The 15,761-nt window shown below is 46.4% G+C and overlaps 1 protein-coding gene across 1 annotated transcript in view; it reads right to left on the reverse strand.

Annotated features, from left to right (window-relative positions):
* Window positions 1–2,194: 2,194 nt before the first annotated feature.
* Rnaseh2b (ribonuclease H2 subunit B) overlaps window positions 2,195–15,761 on the reverse strand; it is a 41,321-nt gene continuing 27,754 nt past the window's right edge. Inside the window, exons 6-11 of the mRNA XM_032917955.1 lie at window positions 14,563–14,627; window positions 13,688–13,793; window positions 11,198–11,279; window positions 9,567–9,609; window positions 4,344–4,424; window positions 2,195–2,793 (exon numbers count right to left, since the gene is read on the reverse strand). Coding sequence (XP_032773846.1) covers window positions 2,680–2,793; window positions 4,344–4,424; window positions 9,567–9,609; window positions 11,198–11,279; window positions 13,688–13,793; window positions 14,563–14,627 — 491 coding nt within the window. The 3' untranslated portion in view covers window positions 2,195–2,679. The remainder of the gene's footprint in view (window positions 2,794–4,343; window positions 4,425–9,566; window positions 9,610–11,197; window positions 11,280–13,687; window positions 13,794–14,562; window positions 14,628–15,761) is intronic.

Below are 15,761 nucleotides of genomic sequence, written 5' to 3' on the forward strand. Positions count from 1 at the left end.
TAGAGCTCACTGTTTAACCAGCCCCACTGTACCAATGAGCTCCAAGTTTAGTGGGAATCCTTGATTGAGAAAGTAAGACAGAGATGGATGGAGGAGGATGCTTGATACCAACTTTGGACCTCCACACACCTACAAACATGTGCAGCCAATATACATACCCACAAACACAGCGCGCTCTCTCTGTCTCTCTGTCTCTCTCTCTCTCCCTCCCTCCCTCCCCGCCCCCAAGAGCAAGCTTGAAGGGCCTCTCACTGGCCCTTCTGGAACAGAGTTGATTGTATAAATCATTGCAGAAATAGGAAAATATAATTCACGGATGAAAATGGAGAGGATGAGTAAAAAGATGTGAGTTAAAACAGAACAAACAGTGGAACCTAAACCCAGCATGTGCAACATTATAACGGAATAGATGCTTACAAAGTCCAGAGTATTTACCCGCTAGTTACTTATTAATTAAAATGAAGGTTGACAATAATTCACAGTGGAAAGATTCTGGCTACCACCCCAAGTGACTGAAGGAAAAAAACAATTCTAAGACGATGATCGGTTAATGTGAAAATGTTCAGTATTGTTATCAATCAAGGGACTGTTAGTTAATGCCATACTAAGGGCTGGGCGGAGAGGCAGTGGGGAGAGCACTTGAGTTCAGATCCTCAGAATCCCTGTGTGATGCACAGTAGCCAACTGTGGAACCTGTGCTCTGCTGACAAGGCAGGAAGCAGAGCCAGGAGGCTTCAGGCCAGCAAGCCCGGTGTCCTCAGCAGGGAGCAAGGAAGAACCTGTCTCAAATAAGGCAAAGTGTGGACTGGCATACACCCGAGGTTTCCTCTGATTGCCACGTGTATGTTGCGGCACATCTGTGCTGAAACCACACATACACATACACACACACACACACACACACGCACGCACACACACATGCACACATGCACATACACACAAACCCTTTTGTGAAATATGTTTCCACAGATATATATGTAAATACACACACACACACACACACACACACACACAATTTTTAATCAGTAAGCCTATATTTCAAAAACTACTTTTAAAGTAATAAAAGATGTGGACCTATTTACATCTACTATGACATTTCAAAAAACTGAAGATTTAAAATAAAGGTTTAAAAACATTTTGTAATTAAAGTATATCTTCATAATTTCCCCCTTCTCTTCAGCACTCCCATGAACCCCTCCTTGCTCTCTACAATTCATGACCTCTTTCTCTTGACTACACACACACATTCCTAAACACTGAAATCAACCTGCTTAACACACAAGTATCGTCTTCCTTGCATGCGTGTTTCAGGGCTGACCAATTGATACTGAATAACCAGTTGTGCTCTTCCTCGGAAAAGACTTTCTGCAGCTCTCAGCTTCCCTAGGGTCTCTGTCTAAGGCTGAGTGCCTGCTTCCCTCCTCCATGCTAGCAAGCCTATTGATGTTGCCCCAGTCAGGCCCTGTTTATGCAACTGTCTTAGGGTTTTACTGCTGTGCACAGACACCTTGACCAAGACAACTCTTATAAAGGACAACATTTAACTGGGGCTCGCTTACAGGTTCAGAGGTTCAGTCCATTTTCATCAAGGCAGGAGCATGGCACGGTCCAGGTAGGCATGGTGCAAGAGGAGCTAAGAGTTCTGTCTTCATCTGAAGGCTGCTAATGGAAGACCAATTTCCAGGCTGCTAGGGTGAGGGTCTTAGAGCTCACACACACAGTGACACACCTACTCCAACAGGGCCACACCTTCTAATAGTGCCACTCCCTGGGCCAAGCATATAGAAGCCATCACAGCAGCCATGCTGGTGAGACTTCATGGTGAAGCTCCCCTGTCATTTCTATAAGACACAGTCTCACAGCAGAGTCCTGCTCTTCTAGCTCGTACAGCCGATCTGTCCTTTCTTCCTCATGACCCCTGAGCCTTAAGTGCAGGAGTTGTACAGGAAAATGGTCATTCAATAATTAAATACCTAAATACTTAAAAATTCTACTGTACTTTTAAAAAGCACTTGTGTATTTATTTTTGGCAGTACTGGAGACCGAACCGATCTCAGGCATGAAAGGCAAGTGCCCCACACCCCTCCTCACCTGAGCTGCAGCCCAGGCCTTCAAGCCTGTCTATGAACACCCCGGACAATGGGGAAATGCTCACAAAATGACAGTCTATAAAAAGCAACCAAACTATGATTAAAGTTCTTGAAAATATTTTTATTCTAAGAAGATTATCTAGTTATGCCCGCATAGTGGAAGACTGCAATTTTGTTTTATTGATTTTTTTCTTTTTACAAAGAACAAGAATCCACACAAAGATATGGCTAATCATAAAATTTACCAAAATAAACGGTTTTGTTGTCCAGCTCATTTCAGCTGAGGCCAAGCAGGACAGAGCAGGGAACAGCTGGGCACCGCTCACACCTCCCTGGGGAAGCTGTGATGACTTTCCATCATGGCAAACGTTCCAAAGGCCCTGGACAGAAGCTCACACAATCACTTTCCCACAGTGATTGCGTTAGTCAGACACAAAGTCACAGCCCAGCAAGTGTCCGCAGGATGTGAAAGCAAACTCGGTTCTCAGCGGAGTGACTTAGGGTCGCAGACAGCGGCAAGAAGAGACAAGACAGAATAGGCAAGAGGCAAACTTCTTTCTCTGTTCCACTGGATTTTATTTTCAATGCTTCAAATCTTTCCAGTTTTTTTATTTTTTGCGCCAAAAAAAGCATCGATACTTTTCATTCCGCTCTTGTCAACTTTAGCCAAAGCCTTCTGAGCTGCAGTCATTTTGCTATTTTTCTGTTAATAAAAATAAAGAGAGATCTGCAATATTTGTAAATTGTTGTACATGCAAATCACACAAGCCCGAGTCTGCGTTCAGTGAACACATTCGTGGCAGAGCACAAACAAACCTGCTACCCACTCGGACTTGATAGTGGGGTGCAAAGGAAAATGTACCCCATTCTGAGGAGACGGATGCTCCGAGGATGGCTCCCTCTGGGGATGACTTTGAGGGTGCATTAAATGTAACAAGACAGACACGGCAGTCATGGTGCATACGTCTGTGTCAGTCACCCACTGATGAGTAATTCACAAAGGTTTTGTGAATCACTCTGGATTAGCAGAATGCTGGGAGAAAGACCTATTTAGGCAAAACTTAAATTGGAATTTCTTCTGCTACCAAAGCCCAAGGAATAAAATTGAAAACAACAAACCACCAAAAAAATAATGATATAAGAACTATGCATTGTTAAAATCTAAGTGGGCGTTAATGTGTCTTGGGATAGGCAAGCATGAAGAAAAAAATGGTTAAATCATAAAGAAATGCAAACTGTATACCTAAATTCAGAAAAAAAAATATAACTGTTAAAAAAAATCAAGCAAAATGGCTAGAAATACGCTGGAAATGTTCTCGTACCCTGAATGAGCCATGAAAGGAGTTACTAGTCTTCATTTAATAAATTCTCAGAGCAACAGAAAGCATTGCTTCCACAGCATAGAGACAGGCAAGGGTCACAGCTACAAGCTAAGAGACAACGAACAGCCTGGGAAGACAGACCTTTCTAGTAAGGAATGTCTCACCTGACAAGCAAAAATTTAAAAAACAAAAGTAGCACTCAGGGCAGACCAGGATGCAGGAAGGACACTCACTGGCAGCATCCTGGAGTTACTTTCCCTGCATTTCTGGAAAGCAATTTAGCTGTCTATTTCAATCGCCTGAAACTCCGAACTCCGAGTCTTTTCGCTGTGGGTAAGAAAGTGGCCAGGGCAGACAAATGAACCCTGATCACTAACCTGAGTGTCCGACACAGGAAGTGATGAAACTACCTGACTGTGTGGCGTGCGCCATGCAGTGAGGGAGGTTTAGTTGCACACGCGTACATAATGCTAAACGAAAGGGCAGGGCCAAGACCTAGGTTATAAATCACCACGTGACTCACGACACATGCGCAAAACCCAGCAAGGAAAGTTACCAGCAGACAGCTGAGGGGGGTGGGGGTGGGGGATGCTGACCGGTAGAACTGGGAAGTTTCTTAGTTACTGTCATTTCTGAGAACCTTCTTGGCAGGAGTATTGAAAAAAAAATCTCCTGGAGAAGTTGCTTCCCTCTCATCCACTGTTCTATGAACGCATGGTAAGTGCAAGCCCATTCTGTATGAACGTGGCTTTTCTCGGATTGGCAAACTCTTAACACACTCACTATTGTGAACAGTTCTAAATGAATTGTGTTAGAAATGCAAGACAGTCATCTTCCCTGGTCAGAAGTGAGAGTGTGGTCAACAGTGCAACCATCCTTGGGAACGCCGCCACTGGGGCTGCCAGCACGTCTCTACACTGGACACACATACCTTGCCGTTCTTCAAGTCCTTAGTGTTAAACTTAGTGTAATCTTCTTTCGCTTCCACAGGCTCATCTGATAACTTTACTTTCTGCAACGTTAGAGCATTGAAGCGTATCAGATGCCGTCCTCTCACCGACCTTTCGAGACAAGCACACCCCTGGGACCCACTCTTACATCCTGACAGTCTCCTCAGGCCAGGCCACACCTCTCTTCCAAGAGCAGCCTTGGGTGACTGGCCGCACCTGATGGGTAACGACTCGGCTCCCGCAGCCCTTTAATGATGTGAATCAGGCACTGTGGGTTACAGTCTGCGGTTACAGACTGAGTGGGTACAGTGGAGGGGCCAAATACAAGGCACAGAGTTGGAGACAAAATGCCCGGTGGGGGCCCCGTGCCTGGGAAACCCACTGTGCTCAGCCCTGGTCTGCTCTGATGCCCACTACTGAGCACAGGCACCGATATTCTGACACCATGTTTGCACAGCCTCCTGCCTTGCTTTCTCCTTGCCATTCGGCTGCTTCCCCATTCATCCGCTTCCCCATTCATCTACAGAAGAACCGCAGCCAGCAGGCAACCGGAGGACAGGCAACCTAAACAGACACTCCAAGTGGAACAGAGGACGTGGAGTTAGATCTCAAGTAAAAGCCGAAACCAGAAGCAAACCTGACCAAAGCACATTTGCCTATTCACTAATGTGCACGCGCAGGCATGTGCACGTCACAGCACACATGTGAAAGACGGAGGGCAGCGGGAGGACCTTGGCTCTCTGCTCTCCTTACATAGATCGCAAAGATCGAAGTCATGGTGGCAGCAGCATCCTTGTCCTCTGAGCCCCCTTGCTGACCTGCCTCATACCTCTTTTTAAAATGGCATTTACATACATTTGTACATACATACATACATACGTGCATATGTCTGTGTGTGTTAATCTCAGTCTTTGCACACACATCCTGTCCATTAGGCCCAGTGCAGTCAAACCTTTACATACGTTAACCATTCACAAGGTCCTTTGCACCAATGCATGTGACACTTCTGTGACTAGCTGGGCCGGGCCCTTAGTATCAGGTGATCACAGTGTAGACAGGAAGTCCCACCACAGTCTACACAGAGAAAGCCCAGCAGGGTGGATGGGCCTTGCTGCTGTGCAGAGAGCAGACTGCATGGTAGTCACAACTTGGGTTTACACAGCCTTTAGCTCTTCTGGGATACACACACACCAGCACTGGGGCTCTGAGAATCCAGACTCGTCCCCATTTCCTCCTCCTCAGGCCCCAGGACACAAGATAATTTTGGAAATTCCTTGCCATAAGAAACAGAGAGAGGGATTTTCTTGGTCACAGAGCAAAGTAACTCTCGAGAGCGAAGGTAGGCTTGCTGCACAATAGTGACCTGCCGGCACCAAGTAAATGGCTGCATGCCACGTGCGGTGGCACATGCCTGCAATCCTGGCACTCGGAGGCTGAGGCAAGTGGACTGCCATGTGTTCAAGGTCAACCTGGACTACAGCGTGAGCTGCAATCCAGCTTCACCACTGAATCAGACTCTGTCTCAGAAGATAAAACAAAAGAATACGCCTTCCCATCCAGGTACGGTACGGAGGTGCACATGCACCACACAGGCCTTCAGCCAGAAGAGCAGAGCTGACAGATGGCAACATTAAGATTGAACGTGAAGTTATGAAGATGTCTGTGTCCCTTTTCTATGGCTAGTATTTCTCCATTGACTCGGGGTGGGTATCCAAGTCCTCGGAGACCTAGCCGAGGCTGCAAAAGCTAAGAACTGTCCTTCACCTTGACCACAGAAACTTCTCTTTAAAGCAGTTGTGGTTAATGTAGACTCAGGGTGCTGAGTCAAGGTTCTGAGAACGCATGGCTATTGAGTGCCCTCTGTGGGACATCCACATTCCTGTGAGGCTCAGAGAACATCACGGCAAGAAGATGAAAGGGCTAGACCACGGAGGAAGGCCGGGAACCACGGGCTTACACGCAGGGCATGACTGTCAGGCATAAACTCCTACCAGCTGCACCTGCTTGCAGAGGGAATGGCGAAGACATAGCCAGTAAACATTCAGCCATAGATAGAGTGAGACTTGTAGGTCCCAGTCCCACCTAGGCCAACTAATAGCAGTTGAGGGCTTTGAGAAGAGAGTAAGTTGTTGTCATCCCTTGATGTAGCAACTGGTTAGCAACCCAGGTTCAAGGGGACAGCTCCAATCCATGCCCACAAGGCTGGGGCGGGGGGAACAGGTGGGGGAAGGAAATGGTTAAACCCGGCGGGCTACAAAGCAATACCAATACCAAAATAAAAAGACACATGAGAGTGGGGTGGGGATTGGAGGAAGGAGGGGGACTAGTGGAAGCAGAATATATACATGCATATTAATTATATACATGCAAATTAATTTAAAAACATATCACAGAGCGATGCATTATAAAGCACTTGACATGCCTCACTTCACTGGAAAGCCAAACAGAAATCTACTCATGCACTGGACTAAGGACACGCCATCCCAGTTAACGTATCTACTGAAGGAGAACAGGAAAAGAGGAAGGGGTGGGAGGGAAGAAAAGTAAAGGGAGGAGGGCAGTAGAGGGAGGGGAGGGGTGGGGAGGGAAGTGAAGGGGGGCAGTGAAGGAGGGGAGGTGGAGAGGAGGGACTATCTTCTGCATCTGAGTAGTTTTCAGCTAATTCTGGAATAATTCTTGTAGATACACTGGGAAATAAGGGAATGCAGTATTTCTGTTATTCTGGTATTTAAAAGTCTGAGTTGCTATGAACTGCGCAGTTGCTGCAGGAGAATTGAACAAGTGGATCAGAAAGACATACAAAGAACAAAGACTTTGACTAAGCGAGTATGTTCCAGGAAGAAGGGAAGGCAGTGGTCCCTAGACCAATGTTCTCTGGCCTTCAGCTCTTACAGTACAGATGTTAAGTTCCATACAACCCTGTATAACTCCATGCACAGACTCATAAAAAACCAGCCAGCTCTTGGACACAAATAGAAAAGTCAGAAGCCAGAGACAGTCTATGCTGTTTAATTTTTTGGGGGGAGGAGATGGGGTGGGGGAGTCTAGGGGTGGTCTTGACAGGGTTTTTTCTCTGTAGACCTGGCTGTCCTGGAGCTTGCTCAGTAGACAAAGCTGGCCTGGAACTCAGAGATCCGCCTGCCTCTGCCTCCTTGGTGCTAGGATTAAAGGTGTGAGCTACCATGCCTAGCTGTGCTAAGCTACAGTACATCCTCCACTACAGTGTGTCCTCTGAGCACCGGAACTCCTAGGGCACACGGAGTAGGTGGCAACAATGTAGACACTGAGACTCGGAAGCACGAGATGCTGAGATCTAAACATTTTGGCAAACTAAGGCCCACAGCCAAATCCAGCCAGCCCTGGGTTTTAGGAAAGAAATTTTCCTGAAGCACTGCCTTGCTGTGTGCCACAGGGGTACAGAAGATGGGCGGTCTTAACCACTCGCTGCCTGCTTCAGTCTCACAACTGTCTAAAGCAGCGGTTCTCAACCTCTGGATCCAGACCCCTGTAGGGGTTGACCAACTAAGGCCATCAGAAGACACAGATATTTATATACAATGTATAACAGTAGCAGAATTAGTTATGAAGCAGCGGTAAAACAATGTTATGGACCGGGGTCCCCACACATGAGGAACTGTAAAGGGTCACAGCATTAGAAAGTTGAGAGCCACTGCCCTAGGCTGACACTGACGCACCTCCACCTTTCCAGTAAGGGCTTCTAAAGGAAAGGTCCTGAGCATGCTGGCCAGCCTGAAGGCCAGAACAACAAACACAAGGGAGAGTCGTTAACCACGGCATGCCACCCTCAAGGCGTCCATTCCCCTGCTGTTGTTTTAGCCACTCAAGGGCGGGTGCCTTGCTCCCCTCTTGGAGTAGCACACAGGGATCTAAGATGTGGCCAGCTGTGAGGCAGGCCACAGTTGTGACACCTGGCTTCTCCATTTGGGTCTGGGAAATTAACACAAGCTGTGGAAGGAGTCAGGGTAGCAATTCTGAGAGTATCTGTAAAAAGGAAAGGTGTCCCAAAAAGGCCAGGGAGATGAATGTCTGCCACCTAATAAGAGAACTGGTACTCTCCAGACCCCTCATAACAAAGTGGATACAGTGACACATGCTGGTAATCCTAGCACTGGGGGACAGAGACAGGCAGATCCCCTGGGTTTTGAGGGCCAGCCTGGCCTACTTGGTGAGCTCCAGGCCAATAAGACACAAACAATCAAGTAGAAAAACAAGGTGGGTGGTGCTTCCTGAAGGGCTGTCCCCTGGCCTTCGTATGCATGTGTGTACATGTGTGAGAACACCTTCGTGTACTCATGAACACAAACACAAAGAATTCCTATTAACAGATGACAATCATACACAGTACTCATTTTAAGCTCAGTGAAGAGCCCAGGTCACCCTTTCTTCAAAGGATTCTTTATATTAGAAAAATCATGCTCCTTGCCCTTTGTGACAATGACAAATATGGCAAAGTGACTTTCATGTAGAGTCAATGTAAGAAGGTTTCAGCCAGCGTGGTTGACAGACACCGATAATCGCAGACCTGGGAGGCTGAGGCAGAAGGACTAAGATCAAGGCCACTCTGAGCAGCTCTATGGTGAGGCTCTATCTCACGGAGCAAATAATAATAATTATTATAATACAATATTAATATATTATTGCTAGTATAATATGAAGATATTATATAACATTATATATTATAATATATAAAGTATATAATATATTAAGTTTAACATTATATTAATATATTATGTTTATTATATTAGTATATTCTATTAACATTATTAATTATTATATGGCTGTAATATAGTCTTAAAGACTTATTTTACTTTTATTTCTGTATATGTGCATGTACGCAAAGGTATATACCTAAAAGGGCATCAAGTCCTCTTGAGCTGAAGCTGTAGATGGTTGTAAGGCATCATATGGGTGCTGGGAACTGAACTCTGGCTCTCTGCACAAGGAGCAGGCACCCCCACTCTCTAGCCTGACCTGTGCGTGTTAATAGAGGTTACCCTGCTAAAAACAACTTGGTTTTCACCTCCAGGAAAAATGTAGAAATGACGACAGTCATGCAATCCAGAGTTCTAGTGATACCGTGTTATGTAAGACAGGTTCTGCACACTTTAAAATAGATGGGAAAGACTAAGTAATGGAGAAATGTAGTGTTCTTCCCTAAAGGTATCTTAGTCCCAGGTTCTTACCTTTGCTGGAGGGTTTGGCAGGGAGGCTGGAGGTTCTGGAAGCCTAAGGGAGTAAAAAATAACAATCATGGTGACGTCTTCTCATGGACAACAGAGAAGCTGGGCCAAGGCAGGAGTCTCATCTGGGGGAGAGTTCTGACTTCCACACACTGTCCTGCTCGCCCAGGGAAGAAGGCAGTTTCACTGAACGAACGGATGGAGATGTCCAAGAGAGGACACAGCGGGAACCCACCTGCTGAAGTGAGCTGTCTGGCTTTTGCCTCCATGACTGCATGTGGAGGGACATTTTTTTTCTTCACAAATCACAATGCTAGTATTTATTTAAAAGTGAAAAGTATTTAACTGTTGGGAAAGCCACATGAACGCCATCTTTTCTCTACCAAAGAAGCGTTTACTTAGCATTATCTTTCAACCAAAATATTTGACTCAAATTTCAGAAGAAAGAAAAGATCAATGCAAACAACGGGAAGGAGACAACAGCCTCTATCAGGACGTGGGGATCCAGAGAAACATCAAGCAGAGAGATGGTTAGTAACGGCACGCTTTCTACAACCGCGACTAGTAAAGACACCAGCTTCCCTGCAATCTTTTTGAAGTAGCTGTGCTGGGTAGTTTTTATTGTCAACTTGACACAACCTCGAATCCCCCAGGCCTAGGGAACCTCACCTGAAGAGCTGCCTTGAACAGATGACTGTTCAGACTGTGGGCGTCTGTGAGAGACTGTCTAGACTGATGAGGAAGGGCCCCGCCTACTTGAGGCGGCTCCATCCCCAGGCCTAGCTGTGTAGGAAAGCCTCGTAAGCAAGCTAAGGAGCAGTGCTTCTTGCTAGCATGGCTTCTGCTCCAGGTTCCTTCCTGCTCAGGCTTCCCTTGAAGATGGACTGGGATGAAATAACCCCTTCCTTCCCAAGGAGGTTTTGGTTAGTAATGTCTCCGGCAACAGAGAGCAAAGCAAGACTGCAGGAGCTATACCGTTTGCTGTAAGTAGCAACCAAATTATTACCTATTACAGAGTAAAAAAGAAAGAGGACTTAATCAGGATCAGGAAACGCTATAAATCATCACATGTAAAACTAATACCAACTGCTAATATCTTCAAAATTAACAAGAGAAAGAAAGTTTTTAAGACATACTAAAGGAAGGCTACGGACCACACCACCCTGACAACCAGCCACTTGTGCGGCCCTTCAGGACACTGTTCTGCTGTGAACTGAGCACTCGGCACCGGGAAGGTGCTTGGTAAAGATACTGTAACTGTGAACGAGATGTACTATAGCACTTTCACATGCAATTTTAAAAACTATTACCATCTGCCTTTCACTTCCCATCTCTCTTAAAATGACCACAAAAAACCAAATTAACTCTCATAGCCATAAAATTGTAATATGTAACTTTTTTCTAAAACTGTACAAAATAATAATTTTAACGCCAAATTTAAGTTGCTGCAATCAGTTTCTACTGAATCAAATCGTCCTACTTAATGTCCATTAGAGAGAACTTCAGTTCACAGAGTCCGAGACAGCCCCGGGACAACAGCTCATCACGGCCTGCTGTGCCATCCCACAGAGAACCGACTGACAGAACGGAGCAGGGGAGCTTGTGGGTTAGGACCGAAGATGGATGACACTTACTTCAAGAACTTGGATAAATCGTCACTTAATTCTTTAGGGATGTAATCAGAGATCAGACCATGGGCATATCGAACATAGTCTTCTGAAAGAAACAGGATAGGGAATGAACGAAAGAAAATCAGTAATAATTATGGCGGATCGAGTCAAGTTCTTGTTCTACATGGCTTGGGAAATTCATTTAAACTTTAGTTTCAGTTTCTGCACCGGAGAAACAGGGGTACTAAGACCCGCCCACTAGTGAGGGGACAGACAGTGGACGAGAGGGATGGTGGGATGCTGCCACAGATGTGACTGCACAGTGGGTGGGCTTGAATGCCACTGCACACGTGAAACACACCCAGGCCAGCTTTCTAAGCTGAAGTCCCAAATATAAGCAAAATCACAAGCTGGCCGGGACAGCTGAGCTATTTGCATCTCTTTTTAATGGCTTCTTTTTTTACAAACTTGCTTTAATTAAGAAGAAAGCTAAGTTTTGAACAGGAACCAGTATGCTCCCTTCAAAGAAATAAAACAAAACAAGTAAAATCAGGTACACCATTTATGTCTTCTAGGTATTTGCTTTGTAAAAATGCAAACGTTTCCACTCTCCCACACCCCCACACCTCCACTCTCCCACAGCAATAGACCATGCAGGACAATGGACTCAGCAGAACGTGGGATCGTTAACAATTCTAGTGTTCAGAACCAAGCAAACCACATGGAATACAGTTTAAAACATGTTTCCAAATGCAGTCATAGCTCAGTGTGTGTGGGATATGGGAGGGATGCTGTGTGCAACCAAGGACGGGAAAAGCACAGGGCACGTGAAGTGCACAGCTGTGCCCAGGGTCATTCTGGGTAAGGGAGCCATTGTGTCAGTGTTGCTTTACAAATCAATGACAGTCTGGTCTTTAATCAGAGAGTTTAGTTGACACAAAACTGAGATTTGTTATCAGACGCTCCTTAAAATGTAGTAAATACTCAGCGGGAACGTACGTAGCCACAGCACAGCTCCCTTGCTGCCCAGCACCCTGCGCTGAGGCTGGAGTCTAGGCGTCCCATAGGCTCCCGTCCTGGGCACTTGTTTGTAGAGTGGGTGGCATTGGTCTGAAGGCTGGGGAGCCCGTGGGAGGTGGGGCAGACCTCAGTAGAGGAAGGCTTTGAAAGAAATGCCTGCTCTTGGTTCTGGCTTCACCCTGCTTCCTGTCTGCTACCCGTGTGGCATTAGTTCCTGCCATCATGGACAGATCCACGCCTATCTTCTCATCATGATGACACCTCTCTGAAACCAGGAGCCAGAACCCTTTCTCCTTGTTCCTGTGAGGTGCTCTGGTAAGCCACACCCCCGTAACGGATGCACACGGATAAAGGGGCGGGGACAGGAGCAGCACGAAGTACACAAGGCAGCTTCATGAAGCGCCCCTGCAGGGGAGGCCTGCGGCCAGCACTGCACTCAGTAAGACTCATCAGCCAGAAGTCGCCTACCTCTCTGGCAACACAGTTTTCCAATTTTTAAAATTAGATCAGCTAAATAACTTCTAACATCCCTCTTCCTACTTAAGAAATACAGTGTACTAATTGATTGGTTTGCTCTATCCAGCCATCAGCCAATTTGACTCAGACTTCTGCCTGACTTGGCTGACTTGACTTTCTTAAAGACGCTGAGACGCCGTCTCCTGGTGTACTGAGTCCAGCAAGCATGCTGCCCACCACTCCTGGCAACAGCTACGGTTACACACAAGATGCTGGCAATCAGATGCAAAGCCTACCTAAATGTCAACTCCCGAAAGCAACGTTCCTTGTGCTGCTTTGTGTACCGACTTCTAGTTTCCCATGGTGCCTGGGCGACTCCTCCCAGGGCCTTGTGTGTAGGCAACACCTGACTTGTGAGCTACATCCCCAGCCCAAGTGCTCATTTTGTTTATGGCCGATGTGAGAAATTGGGAGTTGTAACTCGGAACGAGTAAATGCTGATGTGGATGTAAGGTCAGGAGAATTTCTGTCCCACCACTGAAGAATGGGAGCCGCATTACATATCTGTTTTTATTTAATTACACATGGAAAGACACAGGGTTCCTACACTGGAAAAAGCAAACGAATGCACCTTAATAATCTATAAGAAAAGGTGTTTCTAATAACATCTGGTCTTAAAATAAAAAGCAGAAGGAGCGGTGAGGACACCGGGCAGCGGTGGAGTCTGCGCAGCTTGAACTCTAGGCTCAGCTCACATGGATACAGGAAAGGAAGGAAGGGAAGGAAGGAAAGATAGAAACAGAAACCAAAAAGAAACATTGGCCAAGCGAGTTGATCTTCACTGCTAAAACACGAAGAACCCTCCCAGGAGAACTGAGATACTGGGAATGTAAATTCCACCTTCCACTGGGGCCCTGAGGCAGGATGACCTTCAGGCCAAAGGCCAAAGGGCATGCAGTCTATCCGAGAGCCTCGGTCTGCAGTCTGAAACCCTCGGAGAGCAGACAGAGGTTAACTTGGTGGCAAGCTGCTGCTTACCTTCCTTGTCCCTGGAAACCTGAACACCAGAGAAATATGCAGAAGACTGTACCCGGGCTCCAACGTTGACATGACTGGCTTTCAGTGCTGCCACGGTTTGGTTGACCTAGGAGGTAAACACAGGGATGTCCTTTCAACTTAGCTTTAGATTGCCATGACTTTTCAGATGGCTTTGGTCCACCTGATATCCAGGGAGTATTTAAGCACCCAGAACTACCTTTGCTAGCTAGGGTAGCTTAAATAAGAATGACCCCATAGACGTATATATTTGAAAGTTTAGTCACCAAGGAGTGAAGCTCTTTGAAAGAATTAGAGAGAGTAGGAGGCATGGCCTTGTTGGAGTAGGTGCGGTCTTGCTGGAGGAAGTAAGGTTTCAAAAGCCCACATCAAGCTCAGTCTCTATTTCTCTCTGTGGATCAGGATGGAGCTCACAGCTACTGCTCCAGTGCCTTATTCACCACCATGTGACAATGGACTAAACCTCTCAGTGTAAGCCACCCTCCAGTGATAGGAGTTGCCTTGGTCATGTGCCTCTTCCCAGCCTGAGAACAGTGACTAAGATAACAGCTGTCGGAAGACAAGATGTCTACACAGTAAAGGATGGGGAGCAGAGTGCTGAATGACCTCAACACGAGTCTTTGTGAGACCTACACAACCTGGGGGGGTTTGCTGTGAAAACTCTAGAAACACCCTGCCCCGCCCCAGGTATGTGAGCAACATCTGACAGTAGGAGCTCTTGGCACTCAGAGGCAGGGCCATGCAATCAAAGAAAACCAAGTTCTGCTCAGCCTTGGCTCTCTGTAGGCATTTTTTTTAATGCATGTTCAAGGCGGTCCTGGATCTGGTCTTAACTGTTCGTTCGCAAGGCCACACACCTTCTTCTCCAGCCACTTCAACGTCTTCTCCATGCTGTACTTATAGTACTTCTTGCTGTTCACTTCTGCATTGAATTAAAAGAGAAAAGTAAGAACCTCAGTGTAATGACTTAAACTAACACAAGCCATAAACTCACAACACAAATACGTACACAAATCGGTAACCTAGACATTGCATAGCAGTATGTATCATTCAAAAACTCCAGCTATAGCCTGAGAACATGCTTGAGATAGTTAAGGAAAGCCCAAGCTGGCTGCTGCCTCAGAAATCAACCACCACCAAGCGGGCGCAAGCTAAGGGTTCCTCAACTCATACAAACAACCCAGAAGAAAACACGTTCTGAAAGGCAGCCACTAACATGCTAAGCAACCTTATTTTTTATGAACAACTCATTTCAATATTTTCAATAAAACACCTCCCTTTTCAATAAGAATGGAAATCCCAAGGTTTGGGGTGGGATTCAAAGTAAGACAGGCAGCTGGGAAATTTACTGTATATATTTAAAGGGGGGAAAACTTGTATGTACTGAGTGCTTCCCTGGTGGGTTCAGCGACGCCTGAAAGCAGAGGCGTATCGGCCTCTTGATGTACTACCAATATAATCAGGGGATTTAGATTCATGGTGACCTCAGCATGGTCCTTGACAGGGATGAAAATTCCACCTCTTATAAATGATACTTCCTTTCTTCACAAAGCACCTGGCTTTATATACTGAGTCATTAAACCAGGACCTCCCGTGTGACACATTTTATTTTGAGGCTCTCTTCTTCCTCCCACCAGGCCTTCTCTACAGCCATGCAGGAGTCAAGTTTATGACTACTGGAAAGCCATGGCCAGTGCAGACTCCACGGGGAGCCACACACAGTGAGCTCTGCTCTCCTGGCTCTGGGCCTTAGGAAATCAAACTGCTTTTCTAAGGTAGTTTACTGAAGTCTATTAAACCATTCTGGGGCTCACGTCAGTGTGTCCCCTCCCCAGTGCGGCATGTGGCTGAGGTCATGAAGGACCAGATGGGGGGCAGGCAGGGAGGGGTCGCCCTACACAACATCTCTGAGGATGTTACTGGGAACACAATAAAGAAGGGTCTGCCACAGGTCTAAGAACTCTTGCTCCTCCAGGGCCAGGGCTGCCTGGCTGTGGTCCACTGAAGTGCAAGTCTGGACTACACTCCTCGGAGGCCATCTCTCACCCTGTACACA

The sequence above is a fragment of the Rattus rattus genome, chromosome 12 (assembly GCF_011064425.1).
Source record: "Rattus rattus isolate New Zealand chromosome 12, Rrattus_CSIRO_v1, whole genome shotgun sequence".
Taxonomy (NCBI): Eukaryota; Metazoa; Chordata; class Mammalia; order Rodentia; family Muridae; genus Rattus; species Rattus rattus.